Source organism: Leopardus geoffroyi, chromosome E1 (genome assembly GCF_018350155.1).
Source record: "Leopardus geoffroyi isolate Oge1 chromosome E1, O.geoffroyi_Oge1_pat1.0, whole genome shotgun sequence".
Classification (NCBI taxonomy): Eukaryota; Metazoa; Chordata; class Mammalia; order Carnivora; family Felidae; genus Leopardus; species Leopardus geoffroyi.
The window spans coordinates 55,222,628-55,239,552 of NC_059330.1; the positions used below are offsets into that span (position 1 = coordinate 55,222,628).

A 16,925-nucleotide genomic window follows, 5' to 3' on the forward strand; every position below is an offset into this window, starting at 1 on the left:
TAAAAAGCGGAAGAGAGTCAGAATGATGCAGTGTGAGAAGGGTGCAACCTACTGTTGATGGCTTTGAAGATGGAGGAAGAGGGCCATGAGCCAAGGAATGTGGGGTGGCCTCTAGAAGGTGCAAAACTCATGGAAACTGATTCTCCCCTAGAGCTTCCAGAAAGGAATACAGCTTTGCAGACTCCTATATTTCAGCCAGTGAGAGCCATGTTGGACTTCTAACCTAAAAAACTGTCAGTAAGTTTGTGTTGTTTCAAGTTGCTAAATTCAGGGTAACTTGTTATAGAAACAATAGGATGCCAATTCGAGTATTTACTTTTTTGTGCCTGGCATCTTTCGCTCAACATTTTATTTGTACTATATAATATTCCATTGCACACAGATACCACATTTTATTCATTGACTATTGTTGGACATTTAGGTTGTTTCCAGTTTGGGTTATTATCAGTCGTGCTGCTATGAACATTCTTGTACATGTCTTTTGCTAACAGATGTACATATTTCTTTTTTGTTTTAAGTTTATTTATTTATTTGTGAGAGAGAAAGAGAGCACAAGCGAGGGTTAGAGAGGGAAGGAGAGAAAGAATGCCAAGGCAGGCTCCGCACTGTCAGCATAGAGCCCAATACAGGGCTCAAACTCATGAAGGTGAGAGCATGACCTGAGCTGAAACCAAGAGTCAGACACTTAACGGACTGAACCACCCAGGCGCCCCATGTACATACTTCTGTTGCACATATATAAGAAACAGAATGTCTAGATTACAGGATATGCATATATGATGCATGCTGTGATTCATCTCCCAGATTCCCTTTCAGGACTGAAGGATTTGTTTCCCCAGCTGCTGGAAAGCCTGCTGGCTGACAGTCCTCAGCTGTCAGCCCTCTCTAAGAAAAGAGGAGCTGAAAAGAGCTCCTTTGCCCAAGATCCGCACTGCTTCCCATTCACCGCCTGCGCCTTCATCCATTCAATGACTTGTTGATATGTGCAAGACAGGGAGGTGGGGGGGGGGGATATAAAGGCCCTCTCCTCATTGCCACTGGAATAGCTTTGAAGGATCTCTCTGGATTCAGATTCCAGAGCTGTGCAGAGTTGGGAAAGGCTTTTATCAAGGCCACCTCCACCTCTCAACCCAACTCCTACCTCTGCAAACCCCATTTCCTTTCTTTTCCCCTACAAGTGTTGATCCTTCTAAAGAAGTTGAACACCCTGTCACATATTTGTTGGGTCATTTGGTCATTTGTGAAGTGCCTGGTCAAGTCTTTTACCCACTTTTCTACTGGACTTACAGATATTTGTTTCTGTATTCTGGATACAAGTCCTTTGTTGGATATATTTGACACGTAGGTTCAGAGTTGGATATACTCAGGATGCCACAACAGTACCAGCACGTGATGGGTCCAATAAAAATCAGTTACATGAATGCTTGAGACCCCTTTAAGGAAAGGATGCTTAGAAGGTGAAATCATGTATGGCTTTAACTGGTATAACTGGGTATAGAATACGGAAGGAGAGGGAAGGGGAGGGAAACGGGACCTTAAAGGGAAAGGTCCAGAATGCAGGTAACACACCCTAAAACTTCGCCACTCCCGGCCTGAAGTTTCCGGCCACAAATATTCAAACACTCAACTTCTTAAAGGTGATTGTAAATTAACATTCATTCATTCAAAGGGTGTCCATGGAAGCTACCAGTGGGCCAGCCTGTTCTAGGCACTGAAGAGCCAGCTGTGAACAGGAGAGGCAAGAACTGTGCTTTCAGGAGATCTGGAGGGAGAGAGACAACAGCAGGTAAACAAAATAAAATCATTTCAGACACTGAGCCATAGTTGGAAGGGTTGGACGTAGAGGGAGAGTGAGGTTCAATCAGCAACTGGCCCACCGAGACACCAAGGAGATCCCGCCCTCGGCCCCGCCTCTATCTTTGCATACGTTTCCCGATTGGTCAGAGGTGGCCGGCCCCACCCCGCGGAGAGGGCGGCTAGGGAAGCGCGGGGCGGACCCCGCCAAGATGCAGCGGCGGCTCCCGGTGTCGCCGGGCGGGCCGGGGGCAGCGCGGGCCGAAGCCGGGCAGGGGGCGCCCGCCGTGGCCCCCGCGTACTCCTAGCGCCCCAGACGTGCCGGCTGACCCCGGCCCTCCTTGCCGCCTTCCGGCCCGCCGTCTCCGCCCCTCCACCCTTTGTGCCGCCGCCGCCGGGTGCCCCGGCTCCGCAGGACCCCGGCCGGGCCGGACCGCGGCGGCGCGCCAGCCCCGCGTGGGCGCCCGGTCTGCGGCCGATGGCGAGGGGGCGCGGCGCGGGCGGGGGCACTGCAGCCCGAGTCCGCGACGCGGGAGGCCCGGCCCGCCTCCACCGCATTGTCCCGGGCCCCGCGCCCCGGCCCTGAGCCGCGCCGCCGCAGCGCCCGCCTGCCGCCCGCCGCCCGCCGCCCGCGGGGCCATGCGGAGAGCCGCCGTGATGGAGGACTTCACAGAGGAAGAGGAGCCCTGGTACGACCAGCAGGACCTGGAACAGGGTGAGCACGGCGGCGTGGGTGCGGCGGGAAAGCGGGGTGCGCCCCGCGACCCCTGTCCGCTTCTCCATTGTTGAGCAGTATCACCCCGGGGAGGGCTGGGCTGGACCCGGAGCACCGGACTCCGAGGGTGATGCGTCTGGAGAATGGGGACGTGGAGACAGGGAGCGCTGCCCGAGAAGACCCGGGCGGGACCGGCGGAGACACACAAAAGTGGGGGGAGCAGCCATTCTCTTTCCCCGAACGACAGGGGCATACTTCCCCCAGAGCACCCACCTCATCTTAGGGGCAGGAACTGCCCAGGCGCCCCTACTACTATTGGGGGCCTGAGTACTGGCTAGAAGTCTGTGAAGGCCTGGAGGTGGCTCCTTGGCTATGTTTTGCTGAGAGGCATGGTGAGTGTGTGTGTGTGTGTGTGTGTGTGTGTGTGTGTGTGTGTGTGTGTGTAGGGGAAAGTTATCCCATTCCAAATCCGGTGGCACCCTCCCCTGCCAGGATTCCTGAGCTCTAAGGCTCCCAGAAAGTTTCCCCAACTTCTTTACCCTCTACCCAGGGAGGGTGTAGGGGTTTGGGGACCCTGCTGGCCAAGAAGCAGCAAAAACTTGGAGTCTCCAAACGGCTCGAGGGGAAGGGGTCCCCAGGCCCTTTTCCTCCCCGCCTTTTCCCAAATGATTCGTGGTTGGAGGGAACCGGGTTTGGGCATTCTGAACAATGCACCAGACTACAGCCTGAGTAAATGGGGAGCCACCTCCCCCACTCCCATCTGAGCGTAGAGAGGGTGGCTGGAAGGGGGTTAGAATCTGGTGATGAGGTGGCCAACGTGACATCACTCTGAGCAGGGGGTGGAGCTGTAGGACAGGAAGGAGGAGGAGGCCTAAGAGGGTCAGGGCCAAGGTCTGCTGGAATACAGTCAAATCCACCCTCTCTTCCCCCAAAGTGCCTCATTCTTGGATGGTTAGAGCTGGAGGGGCAAGGAAACGTGTCCAGGAGAAGTGACCACTGTCACCCAGCAAGCCAGGCAGGTGTGTGGACACAACTCTGGTTCAGTGTCTACTAACACCCCATGCTCTGAGTGGCCTATCCATGGGACCCCAGATGCCTAGCTTTGCCCTCATGTGAGGCATCTGACCAGATCCTGGAGCCTTTGATTCCTGGCCCTGACCCGCATCCCCACGTGGCCAGATTTGCTGGTAGATGAAACTGTCCTTGTACTCAGGAGCGTGGTGGATTAATCGGTCTCTGGGGGACCAGCGTGGGACTGGGGGTGCTGGGCTGAACTCTGCCATATTCTTTACCCTAGAGTCTAACCTCAGCCTCCCTGCCTGGAGTATGATGTCCAATACTGGCTGTGACAGCCCGGTCCCCCATCCTGGGCATTACCCCCCAAATTTTGCATCCCACACACACCCATAAGGCTGACATTTAAGTGTCAGACACCGTCCTGGGAGCTGGGAACGGTCCCAGCCCTGGCTTCCTGGGTGCACCCTGGCAGGTAGAGGTGGGCCTGTAACTAAGTGTGGGTGTTAGGATATGGTAAGAGGGCTTCATGGAAGAGGCGGGCCTAGATGGAAAGATTGGAAGCTGAGCTCCTGGGAAGATGGCTTCCTGGGAGGCTGATGCTGATATTGTTGCTGTCTCATTTCATTCCCGCACCCCTAACAAAGTCTCTGGCATTGTGCCCGGCCCAGATGTGGGAGGAAGGAGCCAGGGAGTAGGGGTGGGAGATACACTGCTTCTGGAGAGCGAGAGGTGTCGAGACTCGAGCGGGGCCGGGCTGCCATGTTCTGGGGCTAGGGTAGGGGATGGCCATGCTGGTCTGCAGCAGCCGGCCTTGCTTTGTAGCCCCAGTAGCCAGGGTCCCTGTAGCCAGGGTCCAGGAACAAGGAGGGAAACCAGAAATGAGGCAGTGTCAGAAGAAATTGGACTTCTTGAGCAAAAAAACACAAATGTCTGCTCGTCCTGGGTGAGGGCAGAAGGCAATGAGAGCAGAGACAGAGGGCCTTCTGGTGTAAGACTCATAAAGGTTGATGCAAAGGGTCCTCTGAGCTGGAGGGTTGAATAAGGGCTGTCTGGGCATTGTAGGCAGAGTGGATGGCGTACGAAGGCACAGAGCAACATGAAAAGACCACGTGTGACTAGAAAGTAGGAGCTTCTAGAGTGCCAGGGGTGGGTTCAGAGGAAGCCTCAGGCCCAGCCAGTGCAGCACTACCTCCTAGAGCCCGGCACAGAGAGCTGGATGGTGGGGCGAAGCGTCGGCCAAAGGCCAGCTACACTGGGGATCAGGTGCCTGTAACATCCCCCTTCCCTGTATCCAACCCCCAAATTCTCTCCCGCCCAGCTGCTCCCTGGTTGCCTCTGAGTGGCTCAGGAAGAGCCAGCTGGGTCTCCCCTCTGTGTTTGTTTCCCCCCTGCCCTGGGGGCAGACCTCAATTTTACACTCTGGAAGCTTGGCCTGCTGTTTGACTTTGATTCCGTTCTGTCCCAGTGGAGGGAGGCAGTTGGGACAAGCAAGGTCCTAGATCCTCACCGTGTTCCTTCCGCCCACTGACACAAGCACCTGTAAAAATAGAAAAAGCCATTGATTGTTAAGCACACTGGCTCCCTCCCTCTCTGCCCGCCTCCCTCCTCGACCTTGGACCAGGCATGGTGGGCCTTTGGTACCTCTTTCCATGCCGAGAGATGGCTGCTGAGTCACAGATGTGAAGCCCTGGGTGCCTGACCTTGAGTCTCAGCCTTGGGCAAGAGCTCTGACATGACAAGGAGAGGGAGGTGACCGGACCCCAATTGTGTGGACCCAGAGTTCCGACATTCATGCCCTGGAGGTTGTAAGCAGGAACCCCGTAGCCCTGCCAGGTGATAGATCTTCTCCTCTCACCGCCTTTATCTTTGTTCCTTCCTCCCTGTGTCTGTCCCCTGTCCCTTTCCCACCTCTGCTCCAGAGTCTATGGGGCCACACCCCAACCCCAACCGGTGGGGACAGTGGGATTTCAGGGTTTCTTTTCAGAGACATCCCCTTGGCTGCCGGCCACTCCCTCTCAGGCCTCTGGGGCTCATGGGGGACACGTCAGCAGGCACTCAGAGGGCAACACTGCCGAAGCCCACCACAGGAGACCCCAGAAAACTCCAGGGCCCAGGGTCCAGGGGAGATGCCCATTCAGACTCGGTAACTTCCCCAGCTTGGTCCAGTGTGACCATTAATCTGGCCATGACAGGCTGTTTATTACTCCGATTTCTACTTCCTCCTTAGCCAGCTCTCCCATTCTCCCACCCCCGGGCCTCCCCCACCCCTGGTCCAGGGGGAACCGCACTCCGCCCGGAGTCCGGAGACACCGCCAGGCCTCTGCTAGCTGGTGTACCTTCCCCAGCGCTTGGCTCCAGCCAGTCCCCTGCTCTGCACCTTCTAGACCTCTCCCGTGATCCCTCCTGGCAGCTTTGACCAGCTTAGCTTGCACTGTGATCCAGTTTCCCCGAGACACTCTCTGAGATTTTTCTCCCACCCCAGACAGCTTCTATTGTGCTCCCTTCCTCCCCACCCCTGAGTCATTGGGCGGCCTGGTTACACGCGGAGCCTTTGCAGCGCAAGCTTCTATGTCGCTGGTTTATAGCGTGACTTGCAGCTGGCCCAGCCGGCCAGCGGCAGGAATGTGCACGCCCAGCTCACGTGCTCACCTGGAAGGAAAAGCATAAAATGCAGTTGTTCTTGACCTTTCCTCACTCAGCTTCGGACCCTGAAGTCTCGGACTCTAGGTTAAGCTGCGGGAACGCCGAGCAGATCAGCCGTGGAGCCCGTGCCCCCAATGCCAACACAGGGGCCGGCATCAGTAGCAGTGGCCTCTTCACAGACCCCCCTGACAGTTCCCGAGGGAGAAAACACTGGTGAACGTGGCCTTCTGTTGTTTTTCATTTATACCTGAGTTATCTGATACTGTTTGGGGGTGAGCCAAACATTCACCATCGCATTACAGAGAGTAGGAAGGCGCTATGGCTCCGTCATCGCCAGCTAGCGGTGGTCATGCTGGGCTCCCAAATTTCCACTGAGCCCTCGACATCACATAGGGCTGCAGTTGTACGACGTTAAATGGCAGACTTCACACTTTGTGGACGGACGGGTCCAGAGGCCTTCACACTTTGTAGACTTCTGCCCAACTCATAGTGAATAAATTAATACTGCAAGTGGCCCATTCCCCGACTGGTCTGTATCAGGCACCTGGTTTTTCTTGCCATCGTCATCAGATGTTAATTGCTCAAAGCTGAAGCTTCTTCTGAGCTCTACATGATCGTTTTTCTTTTTTCTTTTTTAATGTTCATTTATTTTTGAGAGAGAGAGTGCGGGCGGGAGAGGCAGAGAGAAAAAGAGAGAGGGAGACATCGAATCGGAAGCAGACTGCTGGCTCTGAGCTGTCAGCAGAGAGCCTGACACAGGGCTCGAACCCATGAACTGCAAGATCGTGACCTGAGCCACCCAGGCGCCCCCTATATGATTCTTTTTCTTAATGGCTGAGGTAGCTGTTTAGGAGAGCAGCTTGTGTTTTCCCGGGCTAAGTTTTTGCAGTCTTGCTCCAGGATAGCAGCTTTGCACTTGTCTGGGAAACTCCTTCGGATGACATCTGGGCACAGGGCCCCGCGTTCCTGGCTTAGGCCCGGCCTGGAGACTCCACTCTGGCTGTTTCAAAACCTTACCTTTATGTGTGGGAGCAGACTCCAGGCTTGTTCCTGACAGGCAGGCTGGCCTTTTGTCCAGGCCCCACGGCTAGCCAGGCCCCTCACTTTCATAAGGTGGTATCAGTCCTACCCCCAGCTTTGGCTGACAAAAAGCCTGAGGTCCTGCTCTCAAAATGCCCACTATGAGCCACTGCTGTCTGGGGCTCTTCTGAGAAGAAAACCCCCTCCCCAGACCTGTCTGGTGCCAAGCAAGGGGCTCAGCTGAAACAACCATATTTATGAAACTCGCTAGGAGGGGCTATAGAGACCCTCTGTCCTCTGGGGATTCTTGAACGATCACTGTCTGAACAGGGAAAGCATTAAAGACCTGAATCCCTGGACCACATCACATTGGCCCCAGAAGAGGTGCCCTTGTACATCTTGATCTGGATTTATTCCATCAGCCTAGATTGAGGGATGTTTCAAGAAACGACCTCTTGATGGGAAAAAGACTCAAGTTTTCTGGACAGCGTTTTGGCAGAATGAATCAAGTAGGCCTACCCTTTGTCCTGGTAATTCCGTTTCTGGGAAAGTATCTTCGGGATATAGGCAGTGATTTGCACAAAGATTTTTGTACTGTGAATTTTTGTATAGTTTCATTTTCAATAGAGGGGGGAAATGGAAATACATAAAATTCCAACAATAATATTTAGGGGTGGCTATCGGGGACTTGTATACAATAGAATATTCACATCCACTAAAAGTGGCCATGTAGATATATGTGGACACAACTCTTTATGCCAAATTGTTTTTTTTTTTTAATTTTTTTTAACATTTATTTATTTTTGAGACAGAGAGAGACAGAGCATGAATGGGGGAGGGTCAGAGAGAGAGAGAGAGACACAGAATCTGAAACAGGCTCCAGACTCTGAGCTGTCAGCACAGAGCCCGATGCAGGGCTCGAACCCACAAACCACGAGATCGTGACTTGAGCCGAAGTCGGCCGCTTAACCAACTGAGGCACCCAGGCACCCCTATGCCAAATTGTTAAGTGAAAAAAGTAGGTACAAAAAACATCCCGTTCATACAAAATTGTACCTATAGCTGCTTTAAGCCCAGAGAGCTGTTTATAAGAATGGTGACCAGCATGTTGGACAGCATCTTTCTCTAAATGGGGCATTTTCATCAACCTGCTTCCTCCCCTCTCCTCTCATGCCACACACACAGACTGTAACTTCTATTACTTACAAATAACCATTCTGTCATAACCATTTGAGGCCACATCCATTTGTTTATGGACTTCCCAGTTATAGATCTAAGAATATGTGAGGTACATTTCCAAGTAATTTTTGGTCACCATTTTTAACCTTTCTGTGCTGCTTGATTTTTCACATCAAGTACACTTAACACAAACCTTAAAGTGATTTTAAAAAGAAAAGAGCCTGGGACGCCTGGGTGGCTCAGTCGGTTAAGCGGCCCACTTTGGCTCAGGTCATGATCTCACAGTCTGTGAGTTCGAGCCCTGCATCGGGCTCTGGGCTCTGTGCTGACAGCCTGGATGGAGCCTGTTTCAGATTCTGTGTCTCCTTCTCTCTGACCCTCTGTCTCTCTCTGTCTCAAAAATAAATAAACATTAAAAAAATAAAATAAAATAAAAAGAGCCTTGTAAACCCAATCAGAGCCTATCACCAACCTCTTTAAGGGCCTTGCTCCCTAACATCAGTCTCTGTCTCTGGATTAAACTGCCTAAAGTGTTTTGTTTTGTTTTTTGTGTTTTTTTGTTTTTGTTTTTAACAGCTTTTTTGAGATGTAATTCACACACCAGCTAATTCACTCATTTAAAGTGCACAGCAACTTGGGGTGCCTGGGTGACTCAGTCTGGTAAGCATCTGATTCTTGATTTGGGCTCAGGTCATGATCCCAGGGTTGTGGGACTGAGCCCCACATCGGGCTCCACTCTGAGCGTGGAGTCTGCTTAAGATTTTCTCTCCCTCAGGGTGCCTTGGTGGCTTAGTCAGTGACGCATCAGATTTTGGCTCAGGTCATGATTTCGGGGTTTGCAAGTTTGAGCCCTGCATCAGGCTCTGTGCTGACTGTGCAGAGCCTGCTTCGGATTCTGTCTCCCTCTATCTCTGCCCCTACCCCCATTTGCGCACCGCACTCTCTCCCGCTCTCCAAATAAGTAAACATTAAAATATATATGTGTGTGTGTGTGTGTGTGTGTATATATATATATATAATATATATATAGGGGCGCCTGGATGGCTCAGTCAGCGACCTTGGCTCAGGTCACGATCTCACAGTTCATGAATTCGAGCCCCACGTGAGGCTCTGTGCTGACAGCTCAGAGCCTAGAGCCTGCTTCAGATTCTGTCTCCGTCTCTCTCTGCCCCTCCCCACTCAAGCACTCTCTCTCTCTCTCTCTCAAATATAAATAAACATTAAAACAATTTTTAGGGGCGCCTGGGTGGCGCAGTCGGTTAAGCGTCCGACTTCAGCCAGGTCACGATCTTGCGGTCCGTGAGTTCGAGCCCCGCGTCGGGCTCTGGGCTGATGGCTCAGAGCCTGGAGCCTGTTTCCGATTCTGTGTCTCCCTCTCTCTCTGCCCCTCCCCGTTCATGCTCTGTCTCTCTCTGTCCCAAAAATAAATAAACGTTGAAAAAAAAAATTTTTTTAAACAATTTTTAATATATATAAATAAAAGAAATAATAAATTTTTCCTTTATGATAATAAGTATGTTATTTCCCTTGTTTCTAAGAAGAATGAGGCATATATACGGAGGAATATCTACTCCAAATGTCTAGGGGCCCTCACACAACTCCAGACCCACTAAAGAGAATTTTTAGGGATACCAGCACCTGCCACTTCCTTTTAATTCTCCCCCCCCCACACCACACAGCCCCCCAGAAACAGGCTAGACCCCCTCCCTGACTGCCTCTCTGACAGTGTTCATGAACCTTTGGCTGGGGGAGGGGAGAGCAGGTTCCAGTCCTAGGGTACAAGAATCAGGGCTGCTGGGGGGGTAGGGGTGGGGGGGAAGAGGATGATGGTTTTGCTGCCCAGAGAAAGGAGGTTTCTGAGAGGGGTGCATGTCACTAGGACCAGATGGTCCCCAACCAGGGCCGGGAGACCTGAATTCTGCTTCCAGTGTGGCCATAACCTTGGATGGGTCATTCTTCTGTCTCCTTCTCCAGCCTGGCCTCCATGAAATAAGGAGGTTGGGCCAATGAGCTCTGAAGCCTCCTCCAATTTTTTTTTTTTTTTAATTTTTTTTTTCAACGTTTATTTATTTTTGGGACAGAGAGAGACAGAGCATGAACGGGGGAGGGGCAGAGAGAGAGGGAGACACAGAATCGGAAACAGGCTCCAGGCTCTGAGCCATCAGCCCAGAGCCTGATGCGGGGCTCGAACTCACGGACCGCGAGATCGTGACCTGGCTGAAGTCGGACGCTTAACCGACTGCGCCACCCAGGCGCCCCAGCCAATTTTTTTTTTTAATAAAGGCATAGCTTATTCTTTTTTTTTTAAGATTTTTTTTTTTTATTTTTAAGTAATCCCTACACCCAACCTGAGGCTTGAACTCACAGCTCCGAGATCAAGAGTGACACACTCTACTGACTGAGCCAGCCAGGCGCCCCTCATCTGATTCTAATACCCAGCAAGTCTTTCTGTTTCCTTCGCCTCTCGGCGAGCTCCTAGTCACCCTTCCAAACCCAAAGCTGCCCATTGCCTGAGCCTCCCACTGATCCCAGGAAGAGTGAGCTCTCCCTTACCTATCATCCCAGCATCCCAGGGCACTTGGCCCCACGTCTGTCGATTCTCTTAGCACATTCCTCTCACTTGTTCTTTCAGAAAATATTTATTATGCCCCTGCTGTTGCAGGGCCTGGGATATCAGCGAACAAAATGGGCAAAATCTCTGCCCTCTGAGCTTACAATTAGTCGGGGGGGGGGTGGGGAATGAACACGATAAATGAGCAAATTGGTAAGTTAGATGGTGATACTCGCGAAGGAGAAAAATTAAACAGAGAGGCAGTATGAGGCGGGGGAGGGTGTGGTTTTGAGTCAGCGGTCAGGGAAGGGCTCCTGGAGAAGGTGACATTTAAGCACAGATTGGAAGGTGAGGAGGGATGAGGCTTGGGAGTGTCTGGGGAGAGGACACTGCAGGCAGAAGCGACGGTCAGTGTAAAGTCTTCGCTCCCAGCTTCCATCCACTCCCAGACCTGCGGGCTCCCTGAGGCCAGCTCGTGTCCCGGTTGTCTTGGAGTCCCGAAGGCACAGAGTGAATGCTCAGAACGTTCCCGGGAGTCCTCTGAGCCCATTCAGCTGCTCATGTTTCTCCCACCCTCTGCCCCCTCTCCACTAGACTTGCACTTGGCCGCAGAGCTGGGGAAGACCCTGCTGGAGAGGAACAAGGAGCTGGAGGAGTCTCTGCAGCAGATGTATGCCACCAATGAGGAGCAAGTGCAGGAGATCGAGGTGAGGGGCCACGGAGGCCCTGCACCTGCTACCCCCCCCCCCATTGTGGACCCCTTGGCCTGTGGTGCCCTTGTATAACTTAGGGAAAGGTGCCCTCTTAGCAGACACAGCCTTGGCCCTACAGCCTCGTGCCGGTTCACAACCTGTACAACTGTCCCAGGCAGCCGTGGCTCCACCATCATTACCCGCCCCCCTGCTGCAGACCAATACCTCCAGGCAAACGTGTCCCTAGAAGTAGGAGAATGGCCCACGTGAACACACCGTCCCCAGCCCTGTCAACCTTCTCCCCTCCAGTACCTAACCAAGCAGCTGGACACGCTGCGGCACATGAATGAGCAGCATGCCAAAGTGTACGAACAGCTGGACCTGACAGCCCGCGACCTGGAGCTGACCAACCAGAAGCTGGTGCTGGAGAGTAAGGCTGCCCAGCAGAAGATCCATGGGTGAGGGCCGGGTGGCGGGCTGGGGGGCGAGCGAGGGGGAGGTCAGGTTGGGTTGCCGGTGGGCATATGGTCTGGCGGGTGTGACTCATGCTCCTTCTCCCAGAAACCCGGGCCTGGGACCCCGGGATGGTGGTGAGATCGCCCTTGTCATTTGTGGTGGATTTCACGTTCAGGCCACAGCCCTTCTTGAAGCACCAGCTATATACCAGGCTCTGTTCAGGCCCTGCGGATACAGTGACGGGGATACAGAGAGACATTCCCTCCCCTTGGGAGCTCACAGCCTGGGCGGGAAGGCAGGCATGTAAATATTTTACTGCCGTGCAGGGTGATAAGTGCTCGAAGGGTGTAGGAGGAACTGAGGTGGCACAGGGAGGATGGTCAGCTCAGCCCTGGAGGGGCCGGGCGGGTCCTCGGGCACACAGGGAGTTCCCTCTGACCTCAGCACCAGGGAGCGGGGGCCCAAGGTTGCCCATCTGTCCCCACCTCCATCCCCAGTCCCTCCAGGGCTGCAGCGAGGAGGGCTGGCCCTGTCCCCTTACAGACCCTCCCACGTATGTCCCCCACCCCACCCCCAGGCTGACGGAGACCATCGAGCGCCTGCAGGCCCAGGTGGAGGAACTGCAGGCCCAGGTGGAGCAGCTTCGGGGCCTGGAGCAGCTGCGAGTGCGCCGGGAGAAGCGGGAACGCAGGCGCACCATCCACACCTTCCCCTGTCTCAAGGAGCTGTGCACCAGTCCCCGGTAGGCTAGGGTGCCGCGGGGGTGGGGGGCAGTCCGGACCCTGCACGGCGTCCCCGAGTCCCGGAGGAAGGAGAGGGTGGGCACCAGGCGGCAGGTGGGAATGAGAGTTGGTGCATTGTCAGGCTGTTGGAGGGACTGATCCTGTTGCCAACAACAGGCAGCAGCTGGCATTTAGTGAGCCTTGGCCGTGTGCCCACCACTCGCAGTGCTTTCATTCCCGTGGCAGTCCCGCGAGGTATGTTTTATCATCCCCACTACTCAGATGAGGAAACGGAAGCCCAGAGGTTATGTGAGCTTATCCAAGGTCGCCTCTTTACTAAGCCAGAATTCTAACTCAGGAGGAGTTAACCACTACACCGCTCAGTTCTCAGTAAACCTTAACAGGATGACCTCTTAAGATAAAAATACCTATTGTGTGTTTAGTGGGTGTTTCAGTAAAGGTCCTGGCAGGAGACAGCACCTTGCACGGAGTAACTGAGGCGTGATGGATGAAGGGGTGTGGACAAGGTGTGGGGAGACCACAGGGACACTGCAGCACGCCAGGCTTGCAACAGTGAGGGGCCGCTGTCCCCCCTAGGCCTGAAGGGGCCAGAGGAAGGAGGTTACTGGAAGGCAAGCAGGTGCCGCCTGGCCAGCACTAACCAGGGAAGGAATCTGGGGAAGACCTTCCCTGACCTCCCTCTGCTCCCACGCTCGGACCTGCTGCCGGTGGCTCCCGTTGGTCGAGCTCAGGAGAGAGCAGAAACCTGGCTGACGCAGGTCACCGTGGTCAGCCGCCCAGGGCAGAGAGCAGGGAGAGAAAGGGCGGAGGGTGCCTCCAGAGGAGCAAACAGACGATCTTGCCCGTTGCCCGGGAGATGTGTTAAGCGTGGGGGAGCTGGACCCGGGACCTTGGCCTTGACCAGAGGTCTGCCGGCCTGCTCCCCGTCAGGTGCGAGGAGGCCTTCCGCCTGCACAGTTCCTCGTTGGAGCTGGGCCCGCGGCCCCTGGAGCAGGAGAACGAGCGGCTGCAGACGTTGGTGGGTGTGCTGCGTTCCCAGGTGGGCCAGGAGCGGCAGCGCAAGGAGCGGGCGGAGCGCGAGTACGCGGCGGTGCTGCAGGAGTACGCGGAGCTGGAGCGGCAGCTGTGCGAGATGGAGGGCTGCCGCCTCCGCGTGCAGGAGCTGGAGGCCGAGCTGCTGGAGCTGCAGCAGATGAAGCAGGCGAAGACCTACCTGCTGGGCCGGGAGGACCACCTGGCCGAGGCCCTGCTCGCGCCCCTCACCCAGGCCCCGGAGGCCGATGACCCCCAGCCCGGCAGCGGGGACGACTCGGCCGCCCAGGACGGCGTCTCCTCTCCGGCCGCCTCCCCGGGCCATGCCGTCCGCAAGAGCTGCAGCGACACGGCGCTCAACGCCATCGTGGCCAAAGACCCAGCCAGCCGGCACGCGGGCAACCTGACGCTGCACGCCAACAGCGTGCGCAAGCGGGGCATGTCCATCCTGCGGGAAGTGGACGAGCAGTACCACGCGCTGCTCGAGAAGTACGAGGAGCTGCTGAGCAAGTGCCGGCAGCACGGCGCCGGGGTGCGGCATGCTGGCGTGCAGACCTCGCGGCCCATCTCCCGCGACAGCTCGTGGAGAGACCTTCGCGGGGGCGAGGAGGGCCAGGGGGAGGCCAGGGTGGGCGAGAAGAGCCTGAGCCAGCACGTGGAGGCTGTGGACAAGCGGCTGGAGCAGAGCCAGCCCGAGTACAAGGCGCTCTTCAAAGAGATCTTCTCCAGAATCCAGAAGACCAAGGCCGACATCAATGCCACCAAAGTGAAGACGCACAGCAGCAAGTGACCCTTTCCCGGCCTGCAGCCTCCCCCCAGGGTCAGGTCACAGGGCCTCTCATGCCTGGGCCATGCAGCCTCTGGTGAGTGAGGGAGCCCTTTAGCAGCAATATAGCCCAGTGGAGGCTGCTGCCTGGCCCAGGGAGCGTGGGGAGGTGGGGGGACCCAGTCTGTTCTCTGCTGACTTGGGAGGTGTCCAACACCTCCCGGATCGCCCAGAACCCTCCACCATCCTGCGTCAGCCCAAAGACGCAGCTAAGAGTTTCAAAGCCAAACATCCCCATTCCCCCGGGGATTCCCAGCTCCCCAGCCCTTGGCTTCCTGACCCTGAGCCTTGCTCTCAGATTCGTGGCCAGGCTTCTGAAAGCCATTCTGGACTATTTGGCTTTTTCTTTTCTTTCTTTCTTTTTTTTTTTTTTTTTTTTTTTTTTTTTTTTTTTTAGAGATTTGCAATGCAAGGTCTCCCTGACCCCTTCCCACAACTGGAAACACTTGAAGGAGGATCCCAGAGCCAGCTGTTGCTGGTTCCAGGGGTCTCCTGGACCACCCACTGCTTCTCCCCAGCTGTGACACGCTGTCATCCCCTTAGCACCAGCTGCCCCATCCCCCAGAGTCCTGACTAGGTGAGAGACGGCCCCTGCCATGCAGAGCCTCGGCCAGGCCCCGAGTGCCCCCAACTCCAGCCCTGGTGAGGCGGGCTTCTCCCCAGAGACCCTCAGCCCACTGCAGATCTGTAGCCAATCAGAGGAGGGGAACAGAGAGCCCCTCGGCAGCCATACACGAACAGTGCACCTGCTTCCCTCACAGCCAGCCTCCTGGGGCTCCAGCCCTGGAAATGCCTTCCGGCCGTTAAGCCTTCCAGGAGTCTGGGTGGTGGGGAGCCCCCATCTCTGCACGCCACCTCTGACCTGCCGAGCTTAGCCTCTGCCTGCCCCCATCTCAGGGACCATGATGTGTCTCATTCACTCCCATGCTCCCCACAGGCCGACCCCTCCTCAGATCATGACTGCTGCCCCCAGAATGTCCCAGGTGTGTGCCACCAGCCAGTGGTCCTAGCATCCGCCCCTGCTCCCCCTTCACGGGGGACTCCCCAAGATTTCCCACCCTGTCCTGAACAGTATTGAAATGGGACCTGGTGGAGACCATGTCTCCCCCCTCCCGTAAAATGCTCGTTCTTAACCTCTCACCTTTGTGGGGGTCTTTTGAGGACCCAGCTGGGTCACAGGCTAAACTTTTTAAGGCTTCAGAAAGTCCAGCTTCAGCTAAGAGATGTCCAGGCCTCCAGCTTGCCCTGAGCAGTTCCTCGGGGCTTCCAGTTCCTTCTGCTACCCATCCTGAGATCCTAGAAAATAGAGGAGCTACCTAGCCCCGCGGAAGGCGGCAGCCCTGGCCTCTGCTGGGAATCCAGCAGGGACCTTCATGCCTTATCTGTTTCTAAGGGGTAAAGGGGTTTTCGTAACAAGCATGCCCGACCTCCCTGGAGGCGCCACCCTGCTCTCTGGGCAGCACTGTGATGAGCGCTGTCGGCTGGTCCTTCCGTTCACACATCTTGGAGCCCTTTGTCCTTTGGAGCTGGGCAGCTCCCAGCCCTCCATGTGTCTCTGTCATCTAGGGTGGAGGGGATAGGGTGGGGGAAGGGCTCCTGCCTGTTTGCTCCCCAGTTCTGTAGCGGCCGACCAGCGCGTCACCTTTGAAGTATACATGAGAGAAATATATTTACAAATGCTTTATTCTCTTCTTTAATAAAAAATGCACCAGTATTCTAAAAGCAGAAATGGCCCTGGGGCCATGGTCCTGTCTCTGTGCATCTCACACCCCCACCTCTCATCACACAGCTCTGGGGATCGGGGAGCTGAGAGTCCTGAGCTCCGCTCCCCGGGGATTTGCAGCCAAACAGCTGAAAGCCTGGGGGTGTTTTCTGGGGACCAGGCAGATAGCAGGTGGTGGTGAAGGAAGCAGGTTCCTGGAAGAATGAGGCAGAATTGCCCACTCACTCCTGCCAGGAGGCACACTCTATCTGCCCTGCCCCCAGGGGGTGAGGGGTGTTGGATGGGGAGAGGAAGGTGGTCTTAGCATCCGGAATAGAGCTAGTAAGACTGGATTTCCCACCCCAGTGCTGCAGAGAAACAAAAACTCAAAGCCACCCGATCTCTGAAAGTAAAAAGAAGTTCCTTATCATCCCTTAGCAGCAGCTAACTTTGTTGCCTGCTGACTTTGTGCCAGGCAGTGTTGAGTGCTTTCGTGTGCTTAGCACCTTCAGCAGCCTTAGGAGGCAGCTCTAAAATCTCTGTTTTACTCATGGA

General features: G+C 55.1%; 1 protein-coding gene across 1 annotated transcript; it reads left to right on the forward strand.

The window, feature by feature from the left end:
* The first annotated feature begins 2,394 nt into the window (after positions 1–2,394).
* Positions 2,395–16,393, forward strand: CDR2L (cerebellar degeneration related protein 2 like). Its single transcript, XM_045490838.1, has 5 exons — positions 2,395–2,509; positions 11,514–11,626; positions 11,921–12,069; positions 12,645–12,809; positions 13,741–16,393. Exons 1-5 carry the CDS (start codon positions 2,434–2,436, stop codon positions 14,630–14,632), a joined length of 1,395 nt encoding a protein of 464 aa, XP_045346794.1. The 5' UTR covers positions 2,395–2,433; the 3' UTR covers positions 14,633–16,393.
* The last annotated feature ends 532 nt before the right edge of the window (positions 16,394–16,925 follow it).